Source organism: Meles meles, chromosome 7, assembly GCF_922984935.1.
Source record: "Meles meles chromosome 7, mMelMel3.1 paternal haplotype, whole genome shotgun sequence".
NCBI lineage: Eukaryota > Metazoa > Chordata > Mammalia > Carnivora > Mustelidae > Meles > Meles meles.
The window spans coordinates 433,699-461,356 of NC_060072.1; the positions used below are offsets into that span (position 1 = coordinate 433,699).

At 66.6% G+C, this 27,658-nt stretch overlaps 2 protein-coding genes across 3 annotated transcripts in view; both read left to right on the top strand.

Annotated features, from left to right (window-relative positions):
* Positions 1–16,209, top strand: part of PLXNB2 (plexin B2) — a 28,648-nt gene extending 12,439 nt beyond the window's left edge. The window contains exons 3-37 of one of the 2 annotated variants that reach the window (XM_046011427.1): positions 2,933–4,019; positions 4,475–4,657; positions 4,743–4,871; positions 5,346–5,446; positions 5,542–5,668; positions 5,979–6,132; positions 6,680–6,794; positions 6,910–7,018; positions 7,108–7,209; positions 7,705–7,797; positions 8,045–8,126; positions 8,206–8,366; positions 8,484–8,632; positions 8,778–8,886; positions 8,994–9,130; positions 9,264–9,434; positions 9,842–9,971; positions 10,061–10,288; positions 10,407–10,583; positions 10,673–10,812; positions 10,906–11,006; positions 11,185–11,414; positions 11,508–11,689; positions 12,157–12,223; positions 12,375–12,521; positions 12,985–13,141; positions 13,260–13,360; positions 13,462–13,546; positions 13,682–13,836; positions 13,912–14,072; positions 14,232–14,379; positions 14,675–14,739; positions 14,901–14,976; positions 15,269–15,343; positions 15,421–16,209. In XM_046011427.1, coding sequence (XP_045867383.1) covers positions 2,946–4,019; positions 4,475–4,657; positions 4,743–4,871; positions 5,346–5,446; positions 5,542–5,668; positions 5,979–6,132; positions 6,680–6,794; positions 6,910–7,018; positions 7,108–7,209; positions 7,705–7,797; positions 8,045–8,126; positions 8,206–8,366; positions 8,484–8,632; positions 8,778–8,886; positions 8,994–9,130; positions 9,264–9,434; positions 9,842–9,971; positions 10,061–10,288; positions 10,407–10,583; positions 10,673–10,812; positions 10,906–11,006; positions 11,185–11,414; positions 11,508–11,689; positions 12,157–12,223; positions 12,375–12,521; positions 12,985–13,141; positions 13,260–13,360; positions 13,462–13,546; positions 13,682–13,836; positions 13,912–14,072; positions 14,232–14,379; positions 14,675–14,739; positions 14,901–14,976; positions 15,269–15,343; positions 15,421–15,525 — 5,526 coding nt within the window. In that variant the 5' untranslated portion in view covers positions 2,933–2,945 and the 3' untranslated portion in view covers positions 15,526–16,209. Of the gene's footprint in view, positions 1–2,932; positions 4,020–4,474; positions 4,658–4,742; positions 4,872–5,345; positions 5,447–5,541; positions 5,669–5,978; positions 6,133–6,679; positions 6,795–6,909; positions 7,019–7,107; positions 7,210–7,704; positions 7,798–8,044; positions 8,127–8,205; positions 8,367–8,483; positions 8,633–8,777; positions 8,887–8,993; positions 9,131–9,263; positions 9,435–9,841; positions 9,972–10,060; positions 10,289–10,406; positions 10,584–10,672; positions 10,813–10,905; positions 11,007–11,184; positions 11,415–11,507; positions 11,690–12,156; positions 12,224–12,374; positions 12,522–12,984; positions 13,142–13,259; positions 13,361–13,461; positions 13,547–13,681; positions 13,837–13,911; positions 14,073–14,231; positions 14,380–14,674; positions 14,740–14,900; positions 14,977–15,268; positions 15,344–15,420 lie in introns of those variants that run through there. The other variant, XM_046011426.1, reaches the window with a different exon arrangement.
* A 4,242-nt stretch (positions 16,210–20,451) lies between these two features.
* Positions 20,452–27,099, top strand: MAPK11 (mitogen-activated protein kinase 11). The gene is made up of 12 exons (XM_046011065.1): positions 20,452–20,651; positions 23,003–23,132; positions 23,225–23,283; positions 23,370–23,481; positions 23,565–23,594; positions 23,690–23,737; positions 23,819–23,933; positions 24,290–24,361; positions 24,604–24,683; positions 25,124–25,202; positions 25,290–25,463; positions 25,807–27,099. The coding sequence occupies exons 1-12, from the start codon at positions 20,536–20,538 to the stop codon at positions 25,884–25,886; spliced, it is 1,095 nt and encodes a 364-aa protein (XP_045867021.1). The 5' UTR covers positions 20,452–20,535; the 3' UTR covers positions 25,887–27,099.
* Positions 27,100–27,658: the final 559 nt, after the last annotated feature.

Below are 27,658 nucleotides of genomic sequence, written 5' to 3' on the forward strand. Positions count from 1 at the left end.
AGTCACTCTGCCCACCACCGCGGGGTTCCTGGGGCAGGAGTGTGGGTGGTGGGTGGCGGTGGGTGGCATGGGTGCCTCGGAGGACTGCATGGCATCGGGGCCAGTGTTAATGCTGGTGGCGGGATCTGGGCCAGCTCTCCTTGATGCCATACCCAGTGCTGGTTGAACGGTTCCGGTGAGCCAGACCTGGGGGGCTCGGGGGCAGAGGACCAGGCGGAGGGAGGGTCCAGGACAAGCTTTTTCAGAACAGAAGTGCCCCAGGGGTTCCCCCACTGGGTCAGCTGTGTCTTCAAGTCCTGGCCCAGCGGGTAGACCAGCAGAGGGGCCCTGGGCTCCTTGGGTCCACGTGGGGCCCACTGCCGCCCGGGTGGCCGGTGTCCAGGGCTCCGGCCCCGCCCCCGCGCCCGGTCCCCGCCCGCCTGCGCTCCCTCCCTGGGCCCCGGGAACATTCCATTCATTCCGGGCTCCAGCAGGCGGGTGGGAGCCAAGAGGGGCCGGGGTCGCGGCGGCGACGCGGGTGAGCGGGTGAGCGGGGCCGGGTGGGGTCGCTTGCCGGAGGCTGAAGGGCCAGGAGGCCCACGCCCACACCCCCTTTGCCCTCGCCGGCGCCACTCAGTGGACTTTGGGCCCCGATGCCGCGCTCGGCGCGGGGGCGGGGGATGAGCGAGGGGGCGGGTCCTTCGGCGCTTCCCTTCCCCGGGAGGGACTGCAGCAGTGACTGTACCCGCGGGTGCCCTAGGGAGCAGCCGGGCCCAGGCGCACCTGGTTCTGCGCAGTCTCAGGGTCAGGGACAGTCAGGCTCCACTACCGGGGACCTCCCAAGTGGCGCTTTCCTCCCGGCCTGAGCCGGAGCCGCAGGGGCGGAAGGGACCCCCTGCCATTCAGCGGGGTGCCCTGAAGGGCTGGTGAACTCTTCCTGCCCCCGGACTCAATCCCCGACCATCTCCCTGGCTCTCCTGTTACTGCCCTGCCCTGGTACTGCCCTGCCTTCTGCCCCAGGCAGCCAGGGGTTCCGTACCAGGTCCCTGCCGTCTCCCCTTCTGGACGTCCTCCAGCTCACCCATGGGTGGGGTTGCTGGGGGCCAGGCAAGAGCTTTGCACTCCAGTACAAGCTGGGGGCTCTCCGCGGGGGCAGCCGCTGCCCTGCTGAGGGGGCATCTTCCCCAGCCACTGCGTCCTGCTGGGGCTGGAGCCCCGCCGTGGCCCTGCGGTAGGGGGGACTTTGCAGCGCTTGCTTCTTGCTTGTACTTCTGTTGTTGTTCTTGTCCTGCTGTTCGCCGTCCCGCTGACATCCTGCCGTGCCGAGTATCCACGCTGGGCAGGGGCTTCCTCGTGGCCCAAGCAGAGAAGGACATCAGCTTGATGGCAGACTCACGGAAGAACCGTTCCAGTAAACACGGCGTTGCCCAAGCCATGCTCCAGAGAAATGTCTCCTCTGGCCAAGGAGCAGAGCATATGCTTTTCTGCTTTCCTGGGAGAGAGGGACAGGACACGTGGCGAGGCAGGATGTCGGCAGGGTCGTAGAGAGGCAAGAGCCCGTCCGGAGAGACGGTGTGTAAGGAGGCCACCGAGGGAGAACCAGTTCCTCCGCGAGCGCAGCGCAGGCTGTTCTGGGGAGTCTAGGAGACCAGCGTGGGTCCCTCCGTCCCTTCTGCCGTCTCTGCCCCACTCAGGCGTGGGGAGATGCAGGACGGCCGTGAGCGTCATGCCGGTCGTGGGCGCGCTCAGGGAGGGCGGCAGCAGTGAGCGCTCACGCCCAAGTCCGCAGAGGGGTGGGGGTGCCAGCAGAGGGTGGTACCGGGGGGTCTGACCAGGACAGAGCAGGGTCAGCAAGCTGGGAGGTCTGGGATAGCCCCAAGGTTGAAGAGGCCTAGAGGCAGAACGGCCCTGCCTGAGTTTCCCAGAGATCCCTGTGTCCCTGAGTTGGGGAGGGAGAACCACACGTGCTCTGGGTCCTCTAACCTGGGGACACCTGGTCTCACCGTGGCTTTAGCAGCTCACCCCTACACATGCGTAGGCCCGCGTACGTGCAGAACATCCAGGAACAAGTTCTCAGAGGGACCCCCGCACACTGGCTCGCCCAGCCCCAGCCCCGCAGGCAGCCCTGTAGACTCCTGGCTCTCCCCCTCTCAGAGCTGGTGGGTTCTAGGAAACTCCTCCCAGGGTCCCGCACCTGAGGGTCTCCTGGGGAGAGCGGAAGCAGGGCAGATGGAACCTGCTGGTTCACCAGGGGGCGGGAGCCGGGAGGTTAGGGAAGGGAGGGCTGAGCTGGGGTAAAGTCTTGACCTCGGGGTTGTGAGTTAAGCCCCATGTTGGGTGTTGAGATTACTTTAAAAAAAAAAGTGCGTATGTGCCTTCGCAGACGCACACCATTGGTTCCTCCTCTTCGTCAGCTTCCTCTGTCTCCCGCAAGGTCGACCGTCTGTGGAAAGTCACCTGTCAGGCAGGGGTGTGCCCTGCGCCCTGTCAGCCTGGGCTTGTGCTCGGGGCTCATGGAGCCCCGGGGTCTCAAGGTGTGGGGAGGCCACAGGCCTGACTGACTAGAGGGGGTGCTCCGTTCCCTGGGAGGTGGGCCTGCAGGTGCTTTGAGACCCCGGAGGTGAGATCATGGCCGTGCTGGGGACAGCCACCACCGCACCTGTCCTCCTTGGCGGCGGCCCGGCTCTGGTCAGTAGGTTGGTTATAGGTTGAACCTCTTGAGAAGGACCGGGAGTCGGTCTCCTTGGAGAGGAGGAGGGCAGGTGGGCCTGGCCAGATGTGGAGGAAGGCAGAGGAGGGCCGGGTACTCCTGGTGCGTCCTCTGCGGCCCTGACCCCCGCTGGCCTTTGTTTTGGTTTCCCGGGCAGGTCTAGAGAGGCCCTCGAGGGGACGCGTCCTCTGCACGGGGTGGCTCCTCCGCGCCCAGGCTCCCCTGACCCTTCTCTCTCCCCAGGGTACCAGGGGTGATGGCTCTGCGGCTCTGGGCCCTGACCCTCCTGGGCCTGGTGGGCACGGGGGTGGGCCTGCGGCCCCGCAGGCTGGACGTCTTCCGCAGCGACACGGAGCTGAACCACCTGGTTGTGGACGAGGCATCGGGCGTGCTGTACGCGGGGGCCGTGAACGCGCTCTACCAGCTCGGCGCGGACCTGCGCCTGCTGCAGCGGGCCGCCACGGGCCCGGCCCTGGACGACAAGAAGTGCACACCGCCCATTGAGCCGAGTCAGTGCCACGAGGCCGTGCAGACTGATAACGTCAACCAGCTCCTGCTGCTCGACCCGCCGGGGAAGCGCCTCGTCGAGTGCGGGAGCCTCTTCAAGGGGATCTGTGCCCTGCGCGCCCTGAGCAACATCTCCACACGCCTCTTCTACGAGGACGGCAGCGGCGAGAAGTCCTTCGTGGCCAGCAATGACGAGAGCGTGGCCACGGTGGGGCTGGTGAGCGCCACGAGCCCCGGCGGCGAGCGGGTTCTGTTCGTGGGCAAAGGCAACGGGCCCCACGACAACGGCATCATCGTGAGCACCCGCCTGCTGGACCGGGCCGAGGGCAGGGAGGCCTTCGAGGCCTACACCGACCACACCACCTACAAGGCCGGATACCTGTCCACCAACACACAGCAGTTCGTGGCCGCCTTTGAGGACGGTCTCTACGTCTTCTTCGTCTTCAACCAGCAGGACAAGCACCCGCCCCGAAACCGCACGCTCCTGGCTCGCATGTGCAAGCAAGACCCTTCCTATTACTCCTACCTGGAGATGGACCTGCAGTGCCTCGACCCCAGTGAGCCCCAGGCTCCGGCCTTCGGCACCTGCTTGGCGGCCTCCGTGGCCGGGCCGAGTGCCAGCAGGGTGCTGTACGCCGTCTTCAGCAGGGACGGCCGGAGCGGTGGGGGCCCCCGCGCGGGCCTCTGCCTGTTCCCGCTGGACGAGGTCCATGCCAAGATGGAGGCCAGCCGCAACGCCTGCTACACGGGCACCCGGGACGTGGGCCGCGACACCTTCTACAAGCCCTTCCACGGCGAGATCCAGTGTGGTGGCCACGGGCCGGTACGTGGCCTCAGCACCTTCTCGCAGAGGCCGGGCTCCCCTGTGTCTATGTGGGTCTGTGTGTTGTTGCTGCTCATGGGTGTGTCCCTGCCGCCCGCCCCCCGCTTCCCTGCTCGGGAGGGCCCGGCGAGAGGGTATGTGTGTGTGACGTGTCACCCGTGGGCCCTGCTGCTTCCTGGTGTCTGCCTCCCGGCCCTTGGCCCAGTCCAGCAGGCAGGTGCTGTTGGGTCACGGGGAGAGCCACGGCGTGTTCTCCCCCTCTGGCCTGGGCTCTGGGCGCTGGGCCTGCAGACAGGGACCTGGGTGTTGGGCGTGCATCAGTGCCTGCCAGGGGGTGTCCCTGGTTGTGGCCCTTGGTCCTGGGGCATGTGTGAAGGGCTGCATGTCCTGGGAGCCCTCATGGGGCGTCCAGAGCTGGGAGATCTGTGCCCCGAGCTGACCCCTGTGACTCACAGGCTGCCAGTGAGAGCTTCCCGTGTGGCTCTGAGCACCTGCCTTACCCGCTGGGCAGCAGAGACGGACTCACAGCGACGGCCGTGCTGCAGCGTGGTGGCCTGAACCTGACGGCTGTGGTGGTGACCGCTGAGCATGGCCACACCGTTGCCTTCCTGGGCACCTCGGATGGCCGGGTCCTCAAGGTGAGGCCTGGGCTGGGGCTGGGCCGCTCCCTGGGGGGCATCCACGCAAGACCCCCCCCCCACACGCCTGCCCTCGCCCCCGCAGGTGTACCTTGCCCCGGATGGCAGCTCTGCGGAGTACGGCTCCATCCTTGTGGAGATCAACAAGAGAATCAAGCGGGACCTGGTGCTGTCCCCGGACCTGGCCAGTCTCTACACCATGACCCAGGACAAGGTGGGCCTCTGCCGCCCGTGGGGGAGGGGCCTGCGTGGTCCAGGCCCCTGTCAGAAGCCTGGAGAGGTGCGGAGGAGGACGGGAAGAGTCCCCATGGGCGTGTTAACCCGTGTCTCTCTAGTGCCTTCCTTCTGTCTGAAACTCGTTTTTGTCTGTGGCCCTGCCCCGGTTCCATTCTGACAGAAGGGGCCTGTGCAGCCCTGTGAGCTCAGGCAGGGCTCCTGGGCGAGGCCCCCATCCACTGGGGGCTGGTATAAGAACCCTTCAGGTTGGGCCTGGGCTGGCACGGGGAGGGCCCACGAGCCTGGAGGGCAGCTGCTTCTGGACCCTTGCCAGTAAGCCTCGCATCGGTATCAGGCTGTCAAAGCTCAGAGAGAAAGGTGGGATCAAGCCTGTGACCCCAGGAACACCCGGGGCCAGAGAGGCAGGCCCTCGTGGCTGCCGTCATCCCGCTCACCGTCCTGTTGCCCTCAGGTTTTCCGGTTCCCCGTGCAGGACTGTCTGAGCTACCTGACCTGCGAACAGTGCGGCAGCTCTCAGGACCCCTACTGCGGCTGGTGCGTCCTCGAGGGACGGTGAGTGCCCAGGACTCCAGGGGTCTCAGCCCTGCCCCGGGGGCCTGGGGGTGTGGCTGACAGGGCCCAGGACTGAAGCCACCCCCGCCCCCTAGATGCACCAGGAGGGCCGAGTGCTCACGGGCCGAGGAGAGTGGCCGCTGGCTGTGGAGCCGGGACGAGTCCTGTGTGGCCATCGCCGGGGCCCGGCCACGGAACATGAGCCGGCGGGCCCAGGGGGAGGTGCGTGTGCGGCTGGCCAGGGCCCTGGTGCCGGGCGGGGCCAGGCTCCTGCTGGCCTGGGGCTGTTGGGTCACGGGGAGAACCGCGGCGTGTTCGCGCTCTCTGGCCTGGGCTCTGGGCGCTGAACCTGAGGGCCGGGAGCCTTTCCGTTGTTGGGTTCCCTGGCCCCTGTGACCTGGGGGGGCCGTTCCCAGTGCGATGGAGTCTTTTTTCCGAGGGATCAGCGTGCGCACATGGGCATGCTGGAGAGCAGGACGTGCGTGGGCACCCCGCGCGGGGAGCTCCTCGTGCGAGCCGCATCCTTCCGCAGGTGCAGCTGATCGTCAGTCCCCTCCCAGCCCTGAGCGAGGAAGACGAACTGCTGTGCCTCTTCGGTGACTCGCCCGCGCACCCAGCCCGCGTGGAGGGGGACGCCGTCATCTGCAACTCCCCGCATACCATTCCCGACACGCCACCCGGCCAAGGTGAGGCCCCCGTGCAGCAGCTGGGTGGGCACCTCCGGTCCCTAAGGCCGAGACACCCCTGCCTGGGTCGACTGAGGAGGAGGGCCCTGCAGCTGTGGGAGGGGGGCCGTGTGCGCTCGGGTCCAGGGGGTGCCCAGCTTTGGGCTTTGCCGTCCAGGCAGAGGCCCCTCACGCCTCCCCAGCCCTGTCCGACCTGAGATGGCTGGGGCTCTGAGGACAGTTCACTGGTGCAGGCAGGGCCTAGAAGGTGCACCGCCCCCGACACTGAGGAACCATGAGCCTTCGTGCCTACAGGGACGGGGAGAGGGTACAGGAGCACAGAACCCTGGGAGCCGGCCCTGGAGCCGAGATCGGAAAGCATGGGCAGGCCTGGCTGAGCCCAGTGCAAGTCACAGACCAGGGATCTCCCTGCCGGGCCTGTGGGAGCTCCCATGGGGCAAGGGTTTGGCGACAGAGGCCCTGTGCCCGCTTGCCCTGCCCCCTGCCCCGCCAGCCTCACCCTGCGCACTGGGGCCCCCGCCCGACGCTGTCCTGGCCTCGTCCGCAGACCACGTGGCTGTGAACATCCAGCTGCTCTTCAGACGCGGCGGCGTCTTCCTCACCTCCCACCTGTACCCCTTCTACGACTGCCGGGAGGCCATGCGCCTGGCGGAGAACCTGCCGTGAGTGTCTTTCTGGCCTGGTGCACCTGGGCCCTGCCCCCTCCCCTGAGGCCCGGTGCGACCCTCGCCCCGCCCCCTCCGCGGGCCCCACGCTCCTCACCGCCCTCTCCCCCAGGTGCATCTCCTGTGCAAGCAACCGCTGGACCTGCCAGTGGGACCTGCGATACCACGAGTGTCGGGAGGCCTCCCCCAACCCCGAGGAGGGCATCGTCCCTGCCCACATGGTGAGGGTCGTGCACACCGCGCACAGCGGGCGGGAGCTGCGTTGCTTGGCCGTGGCCACGGGACCCTTGACCAGCTTTCTTCTCTCCAGGAGGACAACTGCCCCCAGTTCCTGAACCCCAGCCCACTGGTCATCCCCATGAACCACGAGACGGATGTAACCTTCCAGGGCAAGAACCTGGACACAGTGAAGGTGGCGGGGGCTTGTGGGGGGCTGGCCTGGGGACAGGGCCTGCCCGGTGCAGATGTGCCTGGGGGCCCAGCAGGGGCCGTGGGGGCTGGTGGAGTGTCCATGGGGCTCCTTCAGAGCCATTTTCCTGCAAAACCAAAGTCCAGGTGCCTGGTGCACTTTTGAGCTTCCCTGGGCTTGGGGCCCAGCACACAAGGGAGGTGCTCCGTGTGTCTCGGGACCAAAGGCAGCAGAGAGGCCAGCAGAACGTGGTGGCATTTGAATGGGCCTTGAGAACATAGGCAGAGAGCAGGAGACAAGCGGGCTTCAAGCTAGGGGTGGTGAGTGGCCGGGCAGCCGGGACGCTGCTTGGTGAGGGGGGCGCAGGCCGTGCTCTGGGTCTCAGCAAGACAGGCACGTCCAGGAGCAGCCGGGTGGTCAGCCCGATGGATGGCCGTGGGGCACTGGGAGGGCAGGATGGGAGGCCTGTCTGGGGGTCCTGACCACACCGCCTTGCAGGGGTCCTCCTTGTACGTGGGCAGTGACCTGCTCAAGTTCGAGGAGCCGGTGAGCACACAGGAGCCGGGAACCTTCTTCTTTCGGACCCCAAAGGTGCGGCTCCCAGGGCGGGCAGGCCAGGCTGCTGGATCCCGAGGAGGGGTCTTGGGAGTGCGGGTGGGGTAGAGGTGCACGGGGGCTGGGGGCGCCTTGGAGCGTCAGAGTGACCGTTATCTGTCTGAGGCTGCAGCTTGCTGCCCCTGGAGGCCTCCCCCGCTGCCCCTCAGCCATGGGGGGACTACGTGGGCCAGACCCAGGGTGGGAGCGGGGAGTACAGCGGGTCCCTGCGTGTCCCCCCCAGCTGTCCCACGACGCCAACGAGACACTGCCTTTGCACCTGTATGTCAAATCCTACGGCAAGAACGTCGACAGCAAGCTCCAGGGTAAGTAGGGCGAGCCGCGGGGGTGGCCGGGGAGCACGACGTAGGTGATGTCCCTGACGCCTGGCTGCTCCGTCCGCAGTGACCCTCTACAGCTGCTCCTTCGGCCGCAGCGACTGCAGCCTATGCCTGGCGGCTGACCCCGCGTACAAGTGCGTGTGGTGCGTGGGGCAGGGCCGCTGCGTGTACGAGACCCTGTGCAGCAACAGCACCTCCGAGTGCCCGCCGCCCGTCATCACCAGGGTAAGCCCCTGCACCTGCCCGGCTGGGAGGACCTCGGCCGGGAGGACCTCAACCTGGCCGCTGCCCTGCCCCTCCCCCGCCGGAGCGGCTGGCTCAGCTGCGCTCCACCAATTCCAGATCCATCCTGAGACGGGCCCGCTGGGCGGCGGCATCCGAGTCACCATCCTTGGGTCCAATTTGGGGGTCAGAGCAGAGGATGTCAAGAGGGTCAGTGTGGCGGGCCAGAACTGTGTCTTTGAGCCGGAGCGTTACTCCGTGTCCACACGGTGAGTGGCTGGCCGGCAGTCTGGGCGGCGTTGGCTGTGCCGGGGCGCGGGTGACCAGGAGGTTGGAGGAGGGTGGGAGGCAGACGAGCATGGGTGCCCGGGGTGTCACACGCACTGGACTGTCCTGCCTTGTCTGGGAGTCCAGGATCGTGTGCACCGTCGAGGCAGCCCCGGAGCCCATCACCGGGGGCATCATGGTGAATGTCAGCGGGAAGCTGGGCCACTCGCCAGCCCACGTCCAGTTCACCTACCAGGTAGGGGCCTGCCTTTTTGACATGGAGGGTTGTGTGTTGACGTGGGGCGGGGAAGGTCGCGTCCCCCAGGCCCCAGCCCGATCCAAATGCGTCCGTTGCCCTTTCAGCAGCCCCAGCCTCTCAGTGTGGAGCCAAAGCAGGGGCCCCAGGCAGGGGGCACCACACTGACCATCAGCGGCACCCACCTGGACACAGGCTCTGCGGAGGACGTGCGGGTGACCCTCAACGACGTCCCTTGTAAAGTGTGCGTGTCACCTGCGGGCTGGGGCTCTCTGGCCCTCCGTCTGGCCCGGAGTGGGCAGTGGAAATAGCCTGATCTGCTGACCACCCCCCCTGGCCTGGGCCTGGGGTTGACCGTGGCTACCCCCCCCCCCCAGGACGCAGTTCGGGGCCCAGCTCCAGTGTGTGACTGGCCCGCAGCCCGTGCTGGGCGAGCTGCCGCTGGAGGTTTACTACGGCGGCTCCCGGGTGTCCAGCCCTGCCGTCGTCTTCACGTACCGCGAGAACCCCGTGCTGCGGGCCTTTGAACCGCTGCGGAGTTTTGTCAGGTGTGGCCTCCTCTCCTCCCCGGGAACAGTGCTGCCAGCCAGGGGACCCACCCCACACCCCACCCCCTCCCGCTACTTCCCAGGAGTCCTCTGCCCACTCGGCTCGTGAGGACGTCATGGGGCCGGTCCGTCAGAGAACCCACGGCACCCCCAGATCCGCTTCCTCCTAGAAACCCACGTGGGCAGGCCCCCCCACTTCTGACGAGCCATGGCAGTGCCCGCGGTCCTGCGCTCAGAGCCTGACCCCCCCACCCTATCTCAGAGTTGCGCGAATACCCGGAGCGGAGAGGGGTTGGGGCTCCGGGCCCTGCCCTCCCCGAGCCAGCCCACTGTGTGGCCGGAATTTGGGTGGGGGAGCTGGCTCGCCACGCCGGGCCCGCTCAGGCGCTGCCCACCCCTGTCCCCAGTGGCGGCCGCAGCATCAACGTCACGGGGCAGGGCTTCAGCCTGGTGCAGAGATTTGCCATGGTGGTCATAGCCGAGCCCCTGCAGTCCTGGCGGCGGCGGCGGGAGGCCGGGCCTCTGCAGCCCGTGACGGTCAGTCCTGGTGTTGGCTCTGCTCCGGCGTGGCCCCCTCGGGAAGTGCGGGGTGGGGACGGGGCCTGACGGCCTGGCCTCGCCTGCAGGTTGTGGGCACGGAGTACACATTCTACAACGACTCCAAGGTTGTGTTCTCGTCCCCCGCGGTCCCCGAGGAGCCCGAGGCCTACAATCTCACAGCCCTCATCCAGATGGATGGGCACCGGGCCCTGCTCAGGACCGAGGCCGGTGCCTTCGAGTACGTGGCCGACCCCACCTTTGAGAACTTCACAGGGGGAGTCAAGAAGCAGGTCAACAAGCTCATCCATGCCCGAGTGAGGACTGGCCGCTGCCCGGGGGTCGGTAGGGGGCGCAGCTGGAGGTCTGGGCCAAGTTGGCCCCAGTGGCCCTGCCTCCCTCCCGGTCACTGTCTTGCTCCCTCGACCCCCGCAGGGCACTAATCTGAACAAGGCAATGACGCTCCATGAGGCCGAGGCCTTCGTGGGTGCCGAGCGCTGCATCATGAAGACGCTGACCGAGACGGACCTGTACTGTGAGCCCCCAGAGGTGCAGCCGCCCCCGAAGCGGCGGCAGAAGCGGGACACGACCCACAACCTGCCCGAGTTCATTGTGCGTGCGGTGGGGCGGGGCAGGCCAGATGCCGGTCGGTTCTCTGGCGGAGCTGCACCTGGCCCTGCTGAGCCTGCCCTGCCTTGCAGGTGAAGTTTGGCTCCCGAGAGTGGGTGCTGGGCCGCGTGGAGTACGACACGAGGGTGAGCGATGTGCCGCTCAGCCTCATCCTGCCACTGGTCATCGTGCCCATGGTGCTGGTCATCGCCGTGTCTGCATACTGCTACTGGTGAGCCCCGGCCGCGCGCCCGGCGCGAGACAAGCTCCGAGCCGCCGGGTGGCCTGCGCCAGGCCGGGCCCTGCTAACCTCCTGTGCCCGCAGGAGGAAGAGCCAGCAGGCGGAGCGCGAGTATGAGAAGATCAAGTCCCAGCTGGAGGGCTTGGAGGAGAGCGTGCGTGACCGCTGCAAAAAGGAATTCACAGGTAGGGTCACCTGGCCGGGGCAGGCAGGGTCCTGGGGCTGCCTGGACCCCAGAGTCCCCAAGGACAGCCCTTGGGGACTGGGTTGTTGGGAGGACGTTCTTGAAAGAAGCTCCATTGGAAAGGCAGAGGTGGGCGGGGTGGCCAGTGGCTGGGACGTCTCACCCTGGCCTCCCCTCAGACCTGATGATCGAGATGGAGGACCAGACCAACGACGTGCATGAGGCAGGCATCCCCGTGCTGGACTACAAGACCTACACCGACCGCGTCTTCTTCCTGCCCTCCAAGGACGGCGACAAGGACGTGATGATCACAGGCAGGCTGGACATCCCGGAGTCGCGGCGACCTGTGGTGGAGCAGGCTCTGTACCAGTTCTCCAACCTGCTCAACAGCAAGTCCTTCCTGGTCACCGTGAGTGGGGTGGGTCCACGGGGCGGCTTGGGGAGGCCCAAGCGGAGACCGGGCTGAGGTGCTCACGGAGGCTTTGCCTGGCGACCCTCGCAGTTCATCCGCACCCTGGAGAGCCAGCGTGAGTTCTCCGCCCGCGCCAAGGTCTACTTTGCGTCCCTGCTGACCGTGGCGCTGCACGGGAAGCTGGAGTACTACACAGACATCATGCGCACGCTCTTCCTGGAGCTCATGGAGCAGTACGTGGTGGCCAAGAACCCCAAGCTGATGCTGCGCAGGTGGGCGGGGCGCGCGTGCGGGCGAGGCGCATGCGGGATGGATGGGGGGGCGGGGCGGGGCGCGCGGGTGGCGGATGGCGGGGCGCAGGGCTGCGTGCAGGGTGGATGGCCGCGGTCCTGGTCCCGGTGCACGGATGGCAGTGGAGGGGGGGACGCGTGGATGACGGTGGGGACGGGGCGGGGGCCTGCGGAGGGCAGTGGGGCGGGGGTGAGCCCAGTGCCCGGGCTGCCAGCAGATGCAAGCAGTGCAGATACGGAGGGTACGTGAGTCTCTGCTGGTCCCCTTGGCGTCAACTCTTGGTAGGATGGGGTGGCTGGTGAGTCCAGCACCAGAGTCCCTGTAGGCTGCGTGCGTGCATTCTGACGGGACCCGGGGCCTGGATGCGTGTGCTGTGGGTGCCTGGAGGAGCCAGCTGGGCCCAAGGGCACCGAGGGAACCCTGGGGAAACACCTCTTGGCTCCTGCAGGTCTGAGACAGTGGTAGAGAGGATGCTGTCCAACTGGATGTCCATCTGCCTCTATCAGTACCTCAAGGTGGGTCCTGGGTGGCCTGGCCAGGGTGGGGGAGGAGTGAGGTGGTGCTCTCCCCGCCCTCCCCCCACAGGTCCACCTGCCTGTGCAGCATCTCCCATGAGTCTGGCATGGTCAGTTCCACCCATGGCTGAGCTGCCCTTTGTCATCCCAGGACAGTGCCGGCGAGCCTCTGTACAAGCTGTTCAAGGCCATCAAGCATCAGGTGGAGAAGGGGCCAGTAGACGCTGTACAGAAGAAGGCCAAGTACACCCTCAATGACACGGGGCTGCTAGGGGATGACGTGGAGTACGCGCCCCTGGTGAGCCATGGGGCCAGGGGCCGGGGGGTTGGGGCGGGGCTTAGAGCCTGCTGTCAGGGGTGCTGGGCTCTGGGCCAGCCGCAGTCCCAGAAGCTGGATGGTGTTGGGGGACTCACGTGGGCCCAGCTGAGTTCGGACAGGGGTTGTGGGTCCCCCGCAGTTGTCTCTAGAGAGAGGCTCTGTGTGTCCTGGGCACCGGGGCGTCCGCCTGCGCCTGGTGGTGAGGTTGTGTGCACAGGTGGGAGACGGCCAGTCCCTGAGCTGCTCTGTTCTTTGTCCTGTGGAGCCAGGGCTTGGGACAGGGCCAGGCCATGCTGCCCTGGGTGCTCTAGGGGCTCAGAGCTACCCCCGCTCCACCTGATGGTGTGGCCGTGGGGGGGCCCCAGAGGCTGCTTCCATACTGGTGGTGGCCAGTGAGAGCAAGGGCCCCCATGCTGGCTCTTCATCCTGTGTCCTCCGGCAGACGGTGAGCGTGATCGTGCAGGATGAAGGGGCCGACGCCATCCCAGTCAAGGTCCTCAACTGTGACACCATCTCCCAAGTCAAGGAGAAGATCATCGACCAGGTGTACCGGGCCCGGCCATGCTCCCGCTGGCCCAGGGCCGACAGTGTGGTCCTTGGTGAGCAAGGCCCTTGTGTTCCCTGGAGAGGGTCCTGCCCTCAGAGGCTGGTTGGGCAGGTGGGGTGTTGGGGCAGCTCCAGGTGCTGGGCTCCAGGTGCTGGGCTGTGTCCTTCCAGAGTGGCGTCCTGGGTCTACAGCTCAGATCCTGTCAGACCTGGACCTGACGTCTCAGCGGGAGGGCCGATGGAAACGCATCAACACGCTGATGCATTACAACGTGAGTGCCATGGGGGGGGCGGGGGGGGGCGGTGGCGCTGGGCGCAGGGAGGGCCGGGCGCCTTGCCTTGTGACACCCGCCCTCATGACCGCGTGCCTCAGGTCCGGGATGGAGCCACTCTCATCCTGTCCACTGTGGGAGTCTCTCAGCAGCCCGAGGACAGCCAGCCGGACCTGCCTGGGGAGCGTGAGTACCCCGGCCCCCGCTTTTGCCCTGGGCTCTTGTGGGCTCCGGAGGTCTGTGTGGACCAGTGTGGCCGTGGTGGCCGGGTGGGGCTGCTGAGTTCCAGCCCCTGTCCTTCAGCGCCGCCCCTCCCCCCAGGCCACGCCCTCCTGGAGGAGGAGAACCGCGTGTGGCACTTGGTGCGGCCGACGGATGAGGTGGAGGAGGGCAGGTCCAAGCGGGGCAGCGTGAAGGAGAAGGAGCGCACCAAGGCCATCACGGAGATCTACTTGACCCGCCTGCTGTCTGTCAAGGTGGGCGCCGCGGCCGGGGGTGCGCGGAGTGGGGCGGTGCGGGCGGCAGTGCTGAGCGCCTCCCCACCCCTGCAGGGCACGCTGCAGCAGTTCGTGGACAACTTCTTCCAGAGCGTCCTGGCCCCCGGGCTGGCCGTGCCGCCGGCGGTGAAGTACTTCTTCGACTTCCTGGACGAGCAGGCCGAGCGGCACGGCATCCAGGACGAGGACACCGTGCACATCTGGAAGACCAACAGGTGCGTGCGGCCCCGCCCCTCCGGCCGCGGCCCCGCCTCCGCCCCGCCCCCTGCGGCCCCGCCCCGCCCCCTCCAGCCCGCGGCCCCGCCTCCGCCCCGCCCCCTCCGGCCGCGGCCCCCGCCCCCCGCCCCGCCCCTCACCCCGCCGCTCCGCCTCAGCTTGCCGCTGCGGTTCTGGGTGAACGTCCTTAAGAACCCGCATTTCGTCTTCGACGTCCACGTGCACGAGGTGGTGGACGCCTCCCTGTCCGTCATCGCCCAGACCTTCATGGACGCCTGCACGCGCACGGAGCACAAGCTGAGCCGCGTGAGTGGGCGCCGCGGGCCGCTCTGGGGGGGTCGGCTTGGGGCCCAGGACACCCGGGTGTGGCTGCTGCTGGAGGGCCTGGGGACGCGGTGCTGGCGCTGGCGGAGGAGCTGGGAGGTGAGGGGCTCCCTGTGGGGTGCAGGTCGGGGAAGGGGAGTGGGCAGCCTGGGATGCCCGCCACCACCTGTCTGGGGCTGGGCAGGGGTGGCTCCCCGGTTGGGCCTCTGCTCCCCACTCCCCTTCTTTTCTCTGTTGTGCGTGCTGAGGGCTGGGCGCCTGGCTCTGTCCCCCGCAGGACTCCCCCAGCAACAAGCTGCTCTACGCCAAGGAGATCTCCACCTACAAGAAGATGGTAGAGGAGTGAGTGCTGCCCACCCCCAGCCAGACCCGGGCACCCAGTCCTGACCCCGCCCAGTGGGCCCCCGGGGGGTGGGGTTCAGGCCTGTGACTGGGAGGGGGCCCTGCAGCCCCCAGGACCCATGGCCGTACCCCTTCCTTAACCGTACCCCACACCCTTGCAGTTATTACAAGGGGATCAGACAGATGGTGCAGGTCAGCGACCAGGACATGAACACACACTTGGCAGAGATTTCCCGGGTAAGAGGAGATGTAGGGGCTGCAGCAGCCCCCGCCCTGCCCTTCCCTTGACTCCCCCCCTGCCTTGCGGGGCGGGAGACTGTCCTTGGCGGGGGGTGGCCAGATGGACCGCCCCCTACGCCAGACCGCTGTGCCCTGGGGAGAGGGCCGTGTGAGCAGGGTGTCTGCGTGGGTGGGGGGTGTGCCCGTCCGCGGCCGTCCCACATCCTCTGCTGCGCCCGGGACCCCGTGTGTCTGTCGCCATCTGCTCCTGCACGTGGGTCACGCTCCGCTCCCGTCCCTGTGCCCCCAGGCGCACACAGACTCCCTCAACACCCTGGTGGCCCTGCACCAGCTCTACCAGTACGCGCAGAAGTACTACGACGAGGTACGGGGTGTCCTCCAGGGGAGGCGGCAGGGAGAGGTCCCCTTCCCTGGCCTGTGCTCTGACGTGGCCCCCCTCAGATCATCAACGCCCTGGAGGAGGACCCCGCCGCCCAGAAGATGCAGCTGGCCTTCCGCCTGCAGCAGATCGCAGCCGCGCTGGAGAACAAAGTCACAGACCTCTAACCTCTGACCTCTGCCACCGCTGCCTCTGGGCACAGGTGCGTGAGGCCCGTGTCAGGCGTCGGGCGGCCCCTGGACCCTGAGGCCCAGCGGTGAGGCCCTTCCCCTTCACCAGCAGAGGAGGAACCGCTGGGCGTCCGGGTGTGGGTGCCTGTGGGGGCCCTCGCCTTGGCGTCTGGCGGCTCTAAGGTCCTCCTGAGCCACAGCGCCTGGCGACCTCCGGCACCAGCCCCCCCGCAGCACCAGCATCGGTGTCTGTCCCACCTCCCAAGCGACTCGCGAACGTGCCTTACGCCCCTGGCGCTGCGCTGGGCCGTGCCTGAGCACCAGCAGCCGCCTGGATCCCTGGGTTTGGCGTCCTGGGGGTGGGCTGGGAGTGCCCGCGGCCCCCAGGGCCTAGCGCCCGGACAGTGTCTGTCTGCCCTGCTGGGGCAGGAGAAGTAATGCGGTACTCGCCTTCCTGACCTCACCTGGCCTGGCCTGTGGGGCGTGGGCTCTCCGGGTGGACTCCCTGTCCCGGGCCCCACCTCCAAGGTCAAGCTGGACGTCAGACGTCGAGGCCCAGGTGCCTGTCAGACAGGCTGTCCTGGAAGCCCTGGCCAGGTCTGAGGGGTCCCGGCAGCGCCTCCGGGACCACCCTCGCCCCCACCCCCTTTTGTAAATTTTGTTAATTATAAATCAAATACAATTGTTTTTTTCACTCTGCTGGTTGGCTGGCTTCCTCCTGGGGCGGCCACAGACTGGCGGCTTGCCTCTACCCCCGCTTCCCAGGCCTGTCCTGCTGAAGGTCTCTCTGTGGACACTGGCCCAGGTGGGCAGGGGGTTCCTCTGGGCCACCAGGGTGACAGCGGGGACAGGAGAATGTGCCCCGGGGGCCACACCCTCCCTGCCCCGCTCCCCTGCCCCAGGCCTAGGTGAGGAGGTCTGGATCTGGGAAAGGGGCTGACAGTAATCCTGGAACAGATTGGCTGCGGAGGGAGGTGGGGAGGGTTGGGGAGGGTCGGCTGGGATTGGGTGGTCCTGTGCCATTTGCTGGCAGGACAGCCCTCGCCTGTCTTCCTTGGGCTGAGTGACAGGTCCTGCCCCCCGGGATGGGTAGGCGTGGCTTGGGCATACTGTCTGGACCTTGAGCTCCCAGAGAGAGTGTCCTCTTTTCTAAGGCGGGTACTTCACGGACACGGTCCAGCCAGCACACACTGGCATGCCTCTGGGGGGAGGGCCTGTGTCCCCTTCCTTAGGCTGTGGGGCCATTAGGGTCAGCTCTGTGGCCCCAAGAACAGCTCCAGGATGACTTAGGGCCTAAGTAAGGCTGAAAGGCCGTGTAAGGGAGAGTGAGGGTAACTTTGCCCATGCCTGAGGGAGGGGGTGGTCTGGGATTCTGGTGATGGGGGAAGGGGGTTGCACGCAGGGGTGCGGCAGTAAGGTGTCCCACCCCGCAGCCGCCGGGCGCACATCCATGTCCAAGCACACACAGCATCAGCATGTCCGGCCGCTTCGTCCGATGAACACACTGTTCAGAGCCTGCCCCGAGAGAGCTCTTTTGCTTCAAGGACACCCCCCAGCAGAAAGAGGATTTTTGTGATCCAGCCAGCTTCAGATAAGGCTCGGTCCAGGCGCTCACCCGTTTCCATGTGTCTCAACTCTGCCCAGCACACGCTGCTGTGTCCTCGGACAGTGACGATGCTGCTGACAGGCAGCCGCAGACCCCATCTCCACTCGGGGCATCTGTGGCTGGGGGTAGGCCGGGCCTTGCTCATGAGCCCCAGGTGCACGGGGGCAGCCCCACTTAAACCACACGGACCAGGTGTGGGTATCTCCCACAAGGAAGGGGTACTAGACAAACAACTGACATCCCCCATCCCAGGACCCCCAAAATGACATGGTTATGACCCATGCTAGGTTCCCCAAGATTCAGCTGTTCAGAAGTAGGTGGAAAGTGCTAAGCTGCGGATGCCTGGGGCAGGGAGGTGGGAACCTAGAGGCCTGGCTTCCAGACTGGACGTCCACAAGCCACTCTTCCCTCCCTCCCCAGACTGGACAGGACAGCCAGGCAGGCTGTGAGGACCCCCGATATTCTGTGAAGCTTAGGGAGGAAGGGCTGCAGGTCCCAGAGATGGGGTTACCTCGGAGGACAGGAATGTGAAGGGATCCAGGGGGGCTGTCCTATCATGGGGCCAGTGAAGGGTAGACACTGGGCGTGCATGTTGGGGTGTAAGGCACGGTGGAGGGGACAGGCCAGCCTCAAGTGTTCAAGATGCTGACAAACTGGGGGTGACCCACCTCTTATTTCCACTTCCCATTTCCCCCTAATGTGACGATCAGGGAGGCAAGGATGGGAGGAAGCCACACACAACCGCAGTGACCTTCCAAGTTGCAGAAAACAGCCCAAGACCGTGCCCTGCTTGCTAAACAGCATGAACCCCCCCCCCGCCCCCGCCCATCCCCTGGCCTCTATGACAGGACCACAGTAGGAAGTTCCTTCTGACCTCAGAAGTCCAGCCAAGAGACCAGCAAGTGGCCAAAAGGTGGCCTGGGCCAGTGGAGGGGAGAAGTGGACATGGAGACGAGGAGCGCAGTCTCGATTTTGAGGGCTACCTTGTGAATCCTGGGGGGGGGAGGGTTGTGAAGGGAGCTGGGGATGAGGGTCCTGAGGCCCCGGGCTGATGCCTGGGGAGGAAGCTCTTCTGCCTGGGTTCCCCACTTGTCCCCGCTCACACCTGAGACACCCGCGGCCCCCCACCCCTGGTGCTCTTCCCCTCCACGCCACCACCTTCTCTGGGCACAGGCGTCTCTCACCAAGACCACGCAACAGTCGTTCTGGACCCGGTGGCCAGGGTCGTACTGTGAACATGTTCAGCAGGGCTCCCTATCAGCCTGAGAACAAAAATGACCTCCCTGCCACGGCCCCACACAGCCGGCCACAACCCCCCAGCCCAGCCACCATACTTCTCTGTGCCCCAAGTCAAGCTCAGTCCTGGAGAGGGAGGACTGTGGACGCTTGGCCCAGCTCCACCGCTGTCCCCTCTCCAGGGGACTTCCTGACCTGTCCGGGCCCTGTGTCCTCTCCCCACCCTAACCACCCAGGAAACCCCCTGGTTGCCGCTCATCAGTATTACAACCGCGACCGTCCCCAGAAGGCGGCTTGGCCAGGGTCCTGGGGACGGGGGGGGGGGGGGGGGGGGGGGGGGGGGGCACCCGGGGATGAATCATGACCGAGGGTCTCTGCTGGGCCTGACCGCGAGGAGGGGCCCGGGATCCCCTAGGGGTGGCACCACTCCACCCCTCCGGCCAGGGCGGAAGGGCGGGGCCTATCGCCAAGGGAACCTCCGGGGCCCCGCGCCCCGGCGCAAACAAAGGCCGCCCCCCTTCCCCCGGCCGCGCGGTCCGCGCCCACAGCCCGCTGCTGGACGAGCCTCCAGTCCGGCCTTAGCTGAAGCTTCACGGACCCCGCACAGAACCCAGCGCGCCTCGGCGGGCCCGGGAAACAGCGCAGGGCGGGGACTGCCGAGGAGGCGCGGAGTGGGGCGGCTGTGGGAGGGGACACCGGTGTCCTCACCGCAACACCGCCCGGCCTACACCGGCTCCTAGAGGGGAAACTGAGGCTGGGGACGGCTCGGGACTCGGCCGAGGTCGTGCAAGGCTGGCTGGGGCGACTGGGACTCGGCCGACGCCACGTCCGGGTTCGTCCGTAGTTAGGTTTGCCTGGCACCGCGTCGACGTGTTTTGTTTTTATCTGGCTGCCAACATTTGAAAATCAGGACATTTCCCATAAAAACTCAAGCTTTAGTTTGTTTGGAAGAGGAAGAAGATCGGGCAACAGCCCGACTGCCCACTTTCCTGGGAGACGCAGCCCCCCCAGCGCTCTCCCCACACAGAGGGCCCGGGGACACCTGTCACGGGGGCAGCGCTGTCTCCGCACACTTGTCACTTTTAAGGGGGAAGTAACGATGCGCGGGCCCCGAGCGCTAGGCAGATGCGCGGAGGCCTTCTTGCTGGAACGAGGAACATTGCCCCGTGAGGAATCCTCCTCCCAGGCCGTGAGAGGACGCGAGGAAGCGTGCCCTGCGCGGAGGAGGAGCTGCGGTTACGTAGCAGAGGAGCCCCCAGTACCTAGAAAAGTCAGGGTGGGCTTCCTGGGAGAGGTGACAGCTGGGGGGGGGGGCAGAAGGAGGAAAGGCTCCAGGAACCGAGAAAGACCCATTTGGAGATGACCTTTTATGGGTACAGTCCCTCAAACGTCCCCGGTGCCGCCGCTGTCCCTGGTCCTGACAGGCTGGTCCCCAGGCCCGACCGAGGCGGGAGGCCGCTACCGGCCCGCGGAACGTTACCAGGTGACAACCGCACGGGCCGGGCCGCAGCGGCCTCGGCGAGCGCGAAGCCCCGCGAGCCCAGGATCCAGGGCGCGTCCATCCGCCCACCGCACAGGGAGGCCTATCTGACCAAGTGTCCCGTTCTTCTGTAGCGAAAAAGAAATCCCCGCCCTGGCTTCTTGGGTTTGGAGGGTTCGCCTTCATTTCGGAGGGACGGGCTGGTGGCGTCTGGCGCAGGGCCGGAGCAGGGGCTGGGAGAGGAGGGATGCGTGCACCGGAGGTGCAGGCTCGGGTGCCGGCGGGGAGGGTGCGGGGAGCAGAGGCTGGTGAGAGGCGGCGGCGTCCTGGATGGGGCGGTGCCGGCCGAGACAGGCTGCGGGCGGGCACTTGGGGAAGTGCGGACCCCAGGAGGCAGAGGCGGGCGGGGCGGCGAGCTGGACGCCGGCCGTCCCTCCCCCAGCGCGGGCGCCGCGGCCCCGGCCGAGCCCAGGAGGGGACCGCGGGGCTGGTTTCCGCCCCGCCGCCGCCAGGCAGGGGCAGGAAGCCGCGCGTCGGTCCCCGCGCACCACCCCCGGCCCCGCCCCGCGCCGCCGCCCGCCGCCGCCTCCTCCCGCCGCCCTCCGTCCTCTCGGCTCCGGCTCCCGCGCGGGGCGGGGGCGGGGGCGCGGGGCGGGGCGCGGGCCGAGCGGCGGCCGCTTTGGACATGTCGGGCCCGCGCGCAGGCTTCTACCGGCTGGAGCTCAACAAGACGGTGTGGGAGGTGCCGCAGCGGCTGCAGGGGTTGCGCCCCGTGGGCTCCGGCGCCTACGGCTCGGTCTGGTAGGGGTGGCGGGGAGGGCGGGCGGGGCTGAGCGCGCGCCCCCTCCCCTCCCTCTGCGAGGTGCCGGGCGTGGGGAGGGGCCTCGCCCCGCCTCCGCCCCCGGGCCTTTCACGGATCGCGGCAATGAATGGGGGTGGGGGGCGCGTGAAGGAAACTTTCCCACCCGTTCGGGGCTGGGGAGAGGGGTCGTTCCTCCGTCCGGTCCCAGCCGCAGCATCCACCACCAGGCCCAAATCCTGCGGCGTCACAGTCGGCGAAAGGGCGGGTCTCTTGCGCCCCTAAATGTGCAAGCATGCATCTAGGTTGCCCCCCCACCCCCTTTCCCTCCGTCAAAGGTCTAGCGTCCCTGGGGTCTGGCAGATGCCCAGGTACTACGTGGGTAGTTTTGTTTGCCAAAGGAAAAGCCTAACTTGGGGGAGGGTAGGATCCCTCCTCTTAGAATGGCCTCAAGCTCCGAGGCGGGTCCTGCCCCTCCCCCGTTTTTCCAAAGGGTCTCAGACTCTGTCCAGGGCTTAGGCCTGAGCAGAGATGCCCACCATTCCCCTACAATTCTTGTGGGGGTCTGGAGCCCAGTCCATTTTTTGGCCCTAACCAAGAGAGCTCAGACCACAGCCCCACAGTTGGGCCCTGGGGCTCAGACAGAGCATAGTCTGGAATGGGAGAGAGGGTCAGGATTTGGGTGAGGCCTGTGTGGGTTTGGAGAGGGTCTAGGGGTCTTAGGGTAGGGTGGTTGTGGGAAGTTGGTTGCAGGTGCAATACTGACGGGCTGATGCGGATGTGGAGCGCTGTCCCCCCAAACCCAGTGGGGTCATTACAGAGGCCTGAGCCAGGTGGCTGCTGTCCACTGAGGGAGTCTTGGAGGTGGGGAGGCCAGAGCCCCTAGGGAGGGGGCATTGCTCCTGGCTCTGAGAGAAAGTTAAGACTGGGACTTTCTGAAGCCCCCAGAGGCCCAGTGCTGGAGCCTGGACCAAGAGTTTCTGCCCTCCCCCCCCCCCACCCAATGTCTTGTCATTGGCCGCTTGTCAGAATCTTCCGGCTGGCCGTCTCCTTCATCCCAGCCTCAGGTCTCTGTCTTCGCCTCTAAGACCTCATGGGTGGGAAGAGGGTCAGGATAATGCATGAGTGGTCCCTGGGGAACATAGAGTCCTTGCTGGAATCACCTTGGGTCTAGAATCACCTTCTGGGAGTTCCTAGAGAGTATCAAGCTCCCCAAAGGAGGCCCGGGTCCCCCACGGCACTTAGCTAATGGTGACCACTGCAGGTGATAGCCGTCTCCTGGGCTCCTGGGTTCTCCTGATGAAGCTGGTGCCCCAATACCAAATTCCTGTCACTCGACTGTGCCGACAACTGGGCAAAAGGACCCGCTGTCCGCACGAGCGGACACTCTCCTACCTGCCTCCCCAGAAGTGACAGACCTTTCCCCACAGGCCACTGTGGGGGGTGCGCGGATGCCGCGGGCACCTGGCTAGCTTTCTTTCCCCGCCACCTGGGCCCATGGGCATCCCAGGGGCTGTAGGCGCTGCTCCCGGGGCTGGGTAGACCCACTCATTGCTGGGAGAAGCGGCATTCTAGAGAGTGGGGTAAAGGGAGAGGGAGGAAGGAGTGAGCTTCAGGGAGAGGAGGCAGTCTGTGTGAGGGCATGGGGGGGCTCTTAGCAGGGCTCTGGTGTTGGGCCAGTGGGACTCCAGGGTGTGGGGGGGCAGCCTTTGCATTTCAAGCTGATGCCTGTGAGCCTTGTGTTTCCGGAGAAGAGCAGACCGGTGTGGAAGCCGGTGGGGCATCGGGACCTCTGGGGAACGGGGTGGTGGGTCCAGACCCTGCACATCGTCCAGTTTCTCACTCTTCAAAATAATAATGCGGTAAACACCTTCGGCCAGTTTTTGCTCCGTATTTTGACTCTTCAGAGGTGTTGGGGACCCAGGGGCTTTGAAGGTGGCTCTGGAACCCTGTGGGGGGGGGCATCCTGGAGCCATGAGCCAATAGGGGAGCCAGCGGACTGTTTTGGGGGGTGAAAAGGGATGGTTTAGTAATGGCTGTTTTCCTGACCTGGTTGGTGGAGACTCTCCCTCAGCCCCATGCCGAGCTGGGGAAGAAGATCCAGGTTAGGACTCCCCGGCGGTGGCGCAGGCCTGGCCCCTGTGGGCGGGAGGCTGGGCTGCCCCTTGAAGAAGGAGCAGGCCCCAAAGAGGCACAGAGGAGAGGCTTCCTGGGTGCCGGTGTCGTCGGGTCCCCCCCCAGCGGCCGGCTGAGCAAGCGCGGGGGCGGGACGAACAGCCCCCACGGAGCAGGGGCGGGGCGCGGGGCGCGCAGCCGGGCCCCCACCGCGCCGCCTCACTCCTCCCGGTTGCAGCTCGGCCTATGACGCGCGGCTGCGGCAGAAGGTGGCGGTGAAGAAGCTGTCGCGACCCTTCCAGTCGCTGATCCACGCGCGGAGAACCTACCGCGAGCTGCGGCTGCTCAAGCACCTGAAGCACGAGAACGTGAGCGGGCGTGGGGCGGGTCCGGCCCGGCCGGGCTCCGCGGGGCGCGCAGCACGCAGGGGCGCCCCGTCCTGACTCCCGTCCCCACGCAGGTCATCGGGCTGCTGGACGTGTTCACGCCGGCCACCTCCATTGAGGACTTCAGCGAAGTGTGAGCGGCCGCGGGGGGGCCACGGAGCGGAAGCCGTTGGGGGTGGGGGGAGGCCGCGTCTCGGTGCTGACCGCCGCCCCCCCCAGGTACCTGGTGACCACCCTGATGGGCGCCGACCTGAACAACATCGTCAAGTGCCAGGCGCTGAGCGACGAGCACGTCCAGTTCCTGGTGTATCAGCTGCTGCGCGGGCTGAAGGTGGGCGCCGCAGGGGCGGGCGCGGGGCGCGGGGCGCGGTCAGAGCCTGACCCTGCCACCGCATCCCCCTCTCCCTCTCGCAGTACATCCACTCGGCGGGGATCATCCACCGGGTAGGTGCTGCCGCCGGTGCGGGTCGGGGCTTCCGCAGGCCCCGTGCAGGGGCCCCTCCTGCACTCACGCCCCGCCTGCCCCGCCTGCCCCGCAGGACCTGAAGCCCAGCAACGTGGCCGTGAACGAGGACTGCGAGCTGCGGGTGAGCCGCCTGCAGGTGAGGGGCCTGCCTGGCTGCGGAGGGTCATCTCGGGAGGTGCTGACAGGCCTGGTGTCGCTCTAGATCCTGGACTTTGGGCTAGCCCGCCAGGCTGATGAAGAGATGACCGGCTACGTGGCCACTCGCTGGTACCGCGCCCCGGAGATCATGCTGAACTGGATGCACTACAACCAGACAGGTGACAGCCAGCGGCCGGGCAGGTGTGTGGGGCGGGGCCAGGGTGGGCTGCAGTAATCACACCAGGGCCTGGGGACAGACGGCGGCGGGTACAGGGCCAGGAGGCCAGGCCCCAGGGGTGGTGTGTGTCCAGTCTTGGAGGACAAGCGTTCAAAAATGGACCGCAGAGGGGCCAAGCACCGTGGGTCCTGGGCTAAGTCTTCCCCCTCCCCAGCGTTGAACTTAGAGGAGTAAGGGGTCTGCTGTCTGGGGGCCTGGGTGCAACGGAGAGCCCACTGTGCACAGTCTAGGCGGCTCCCTAATTCTCGGAAGGGGCCCTTGGGGAGGGTGGACTGATGGAGACTCCTTCCCCAACAGTGGACATCTGGTCTGTGGGCTGCATCATGGCTGAGCTGCTCCAGGGAAAGGCCCTCTTCCCGGGAAGTGACTGTATCCTTGGCCCAAGTGTGGGAGGAGGGTGAGCCAGGGGCCCCTTGTGCTGGTGGGGCGCAGGGGAGGTGGGCACTGGCCCTTTCTGGCTGGCCTTGCCTTCTCTGCCCCATGCGGGCCCACCTTGGGCTCGCTGACTCCAGCTGCAGGAGAGCAGGTTTTGGGGAGTGCCCCAAGGTCTGGGATCTGGGGGCCTGGGAAGGGTCTATTCCTGGCCAGTGGGCATTTCCTCAGCCGGGCAGACATCGACCAGCTGAAGAGAATCATGGAAGTGGTGGGCACACCCAGCCCTGAGGTTCTAGCAAAGATTTCCTCAGAACACGTGAGTCACCAGCCACCAGCTCTCCTGCTAACCCAGCTCCTGGGCGCTCCAGAGGAAGGGGCTCTGTGGGAAGAGACTGGGAACCGTGCGGGAGACCTGGGTCACCGTGGACTAGAGCCCCAGGCAGGTGCCTGAGCCCTTCAGGGAGAAACAGGTGGACCGGGAAGACATTGCTGGCATGAGGACAGTGAGGGTGTCTCAGCACTGACAGACAGTGCCTTTGCCAAGGACAGTGGGGTGCTCCGGGCATCGGGAGCCAGGTAAGCCTCTGGAGCCATGGCATCCATGGTGGCGGGGGCCCTCTGGCGTGTGCGGGCTCTGGTCCAGGCCTGTCAGAGCGGGTGGGTCTGGGGGCTTGTCTCCGCAAGTCCCTGCCTGGCTCTGGGCCGGAGGGGCTGGTGCGTGAGCCGCCCCCTCAGGTCCTTCCCATGTGCCCCCAGGCCCGGACCTACATCCAGTCCCTGCCCCCCATGCCCCAGAAGGACCTCAGGAGCATCTTCCACGGGGCCAACCCCCTGGGTGAGGTTGGACTCTGGGGCTGGGCTGGGCTCCCTGTCTGGCCCTAAGCGCAGGCTGACCACCCCCTCCCTACGGACCGCTCCGTAGCTGTGGACCTCCTGGGAAGGATGCTGGTGCTTGACAGCGACCAGAGGGTCAGTGCGGCTGAGGCCCTGGCCCACGCCTACTTCAGCCAGTACCATGATCCTGACGATGAGCCTGAGGCCGAGCCCTACGACGAGAGCGTCGAGGCCAAGGAGCGCACCGTGGAGGAGTGGAAGGGTGAGAAGTGGGGCCCAGGGCCAGGGGTCGGGTGGTGAGAGGAGCCCCGGGGCCTGACCCCGGCTTCATTCCCCGGCAGGCTAGGAGTCGCCTGTTTCCTGCTGGAAGCATCCCAGTCCTCCCCAGAGTGGTTCCCACACTGCCTGCACTCCTGGGGCTGGGCTGTGTCCAGCAGAGGCTTGGGGCAGCACAGGGCTGGCTCTAGAAGGAAGCCCCCCGGGGCTGAGACTGCCCTCAGGGTGGCGGGCCCGGGCTGGGCAGCTAGCAGCGGACGGTCAGGTGGGGTCAGGTGGGGGCTGTGGGCCGTGACGGCTCGAGTTCGGCTGTCGCCTTCCCTCCCCAGAGCTCACCTACCAGGAAGTCCTCAGCTTCAAGCCCACAGAGCCACCGCAGTCGCCCGGCAGCCTGGAGATTGAGCAGTGAGGACACGTGCCTGCTGGGCCCTGGGACTGGAGGACGGGCAGGAGCGTGCCGGCCCGCTTCCGCAGCCTGCTGGATTCCCACGAGGGCTGCCCCCCAGCACCACTGTGGCCAGCACCCTGAGCCTAGCTAGGGCGCCCTTGTGCAAGCTGCCCCTTGTGGGCAGTCTACGCATGTGAATGCACAAGAGTGCGCATGGGTGCCAGCCACGAGTGCGGGAGTCCGGACAAAGCGCTCTGGACTTGCTCAGCCCTCTGCCTCCTCCCAGCCACCTGGGTCTCCTGTAGGACTTCATCTGGATGCCCTGGGGTTCCCCTGGGGAGTATGTGTGTCTCCAGACCTCCTCGGTCCCAGAGGGCTGTCTCTGGAGGGCATGGTGCCCTGGGGCTGGGCCCTCTGGAGACTGAAGGGAGGGTCTTGGGGGTCAGAGCTTCTCCACCTGGAAGGGGGGGCTGTCTTGGGAAATCCCGAGACCCTGAAGGTCTGAAAGCTGAGACCGCCACCCCGTGTCAGATGAGAAGACCATCCTGGAGCCCCGTGTTCCCCTGGGCCGTACGGGGCACACGCATACTAATGCGTGCTCCTGGTACTGACATGTCAAGGAGCGTGTGAATCTGGGGGGGCCTGAGAGCCAGCTGCCATGAGCAGCTGGAAGCCTGAAGTGAGGCGCCTCTGCTGTTACTTCCCTTCCCGAATTCCTGGTTGGGGGTGGGCCGGGGCGCTGCCGCTGAGGTCCTGGGTGCGCCACGCCAAGGGCTCCGGTGGCCAAGGGGCGACCAGGGAACAAAAGGTTTTTCTCTGGAGTGTGGGGGCTGCAGCAGACGTGAAGACGTGGTTGGTACAGGGGGCTCCAGGCTTGATGCTGGCGGTGGGGGGAGCGGCACACACCAGTGTGCCCGTGGACTCAGACCCTGACCTTGGCCAGGAGCTGGCGAAGAAGCTCGGCCTGCTCTCGCTCTACCTCCGGCCCTGCAGCTGAGCACTGGACTGTTCTGGCCTGCGGGTCCACTCGCCTCCTCCCTCCTTCCAGAGTGGAGCTTGTCCAGTAACCTGTGGACATGACCCTGCTCAAGATGTTGGGGTGTGGGTCCCCCAGCAAGGGGCTTCGCTTTGAGGAGGTGGTGTCCCGTGTGTCAGGTGGTGACCCCCCACCTTGCAGAGGTCTCAACGTCAAGTGCCTGCACCAGGGTTTCACAATAAAGGGGGTTCTCTCCTACTCAGCTTGTGTCCCGAGGCCCTGCTGCCTGCAGCCGGGGCGGGGGCTGGATCTGCGGGTCACCAGTCCGACAAGCAGCCCTATTCCCCCAGCACCCTCCCTGCTCCCCGGGAGCCAAGGGCCGTGGGGGGCGGGGCGGGGTGAGTTGTGCGTCCCCGGCCGGTAGGCTCTGACCTGGGACAGGGCTTGAGGCGATCCACAGATCAGCCCACTGCCCTGCGGGGGAGCTCACTGGGCAAGCGGTCTGGTTGCCGCCCTGCCCCTTCTCTCTGGTCTGGGAAGCTGCTGGTGGACAACCAGGCTCCCTGGGAGCAAAGGCTTATCCTTCCTGGAGCTGGGTAAAGTGGGGGAAGTAGGTTTCCTTTCCTTCCTGTTTAAGGGGCGAGAGGGCCACTCCAGCCCTTAGGATGTCTACTGAGCTCCTGCTGCTCACCGCGGCTCGGGAGGAAGAGCCTGGCCTCGACAGGGATCGGGTAGAACGTCCCTTGGATGAGGTCTTTGTGCCCTTGCCCTGGGCCTTGGGGGTGGAGATCACCTGGAGCCCCACCAGGGGCTGGTC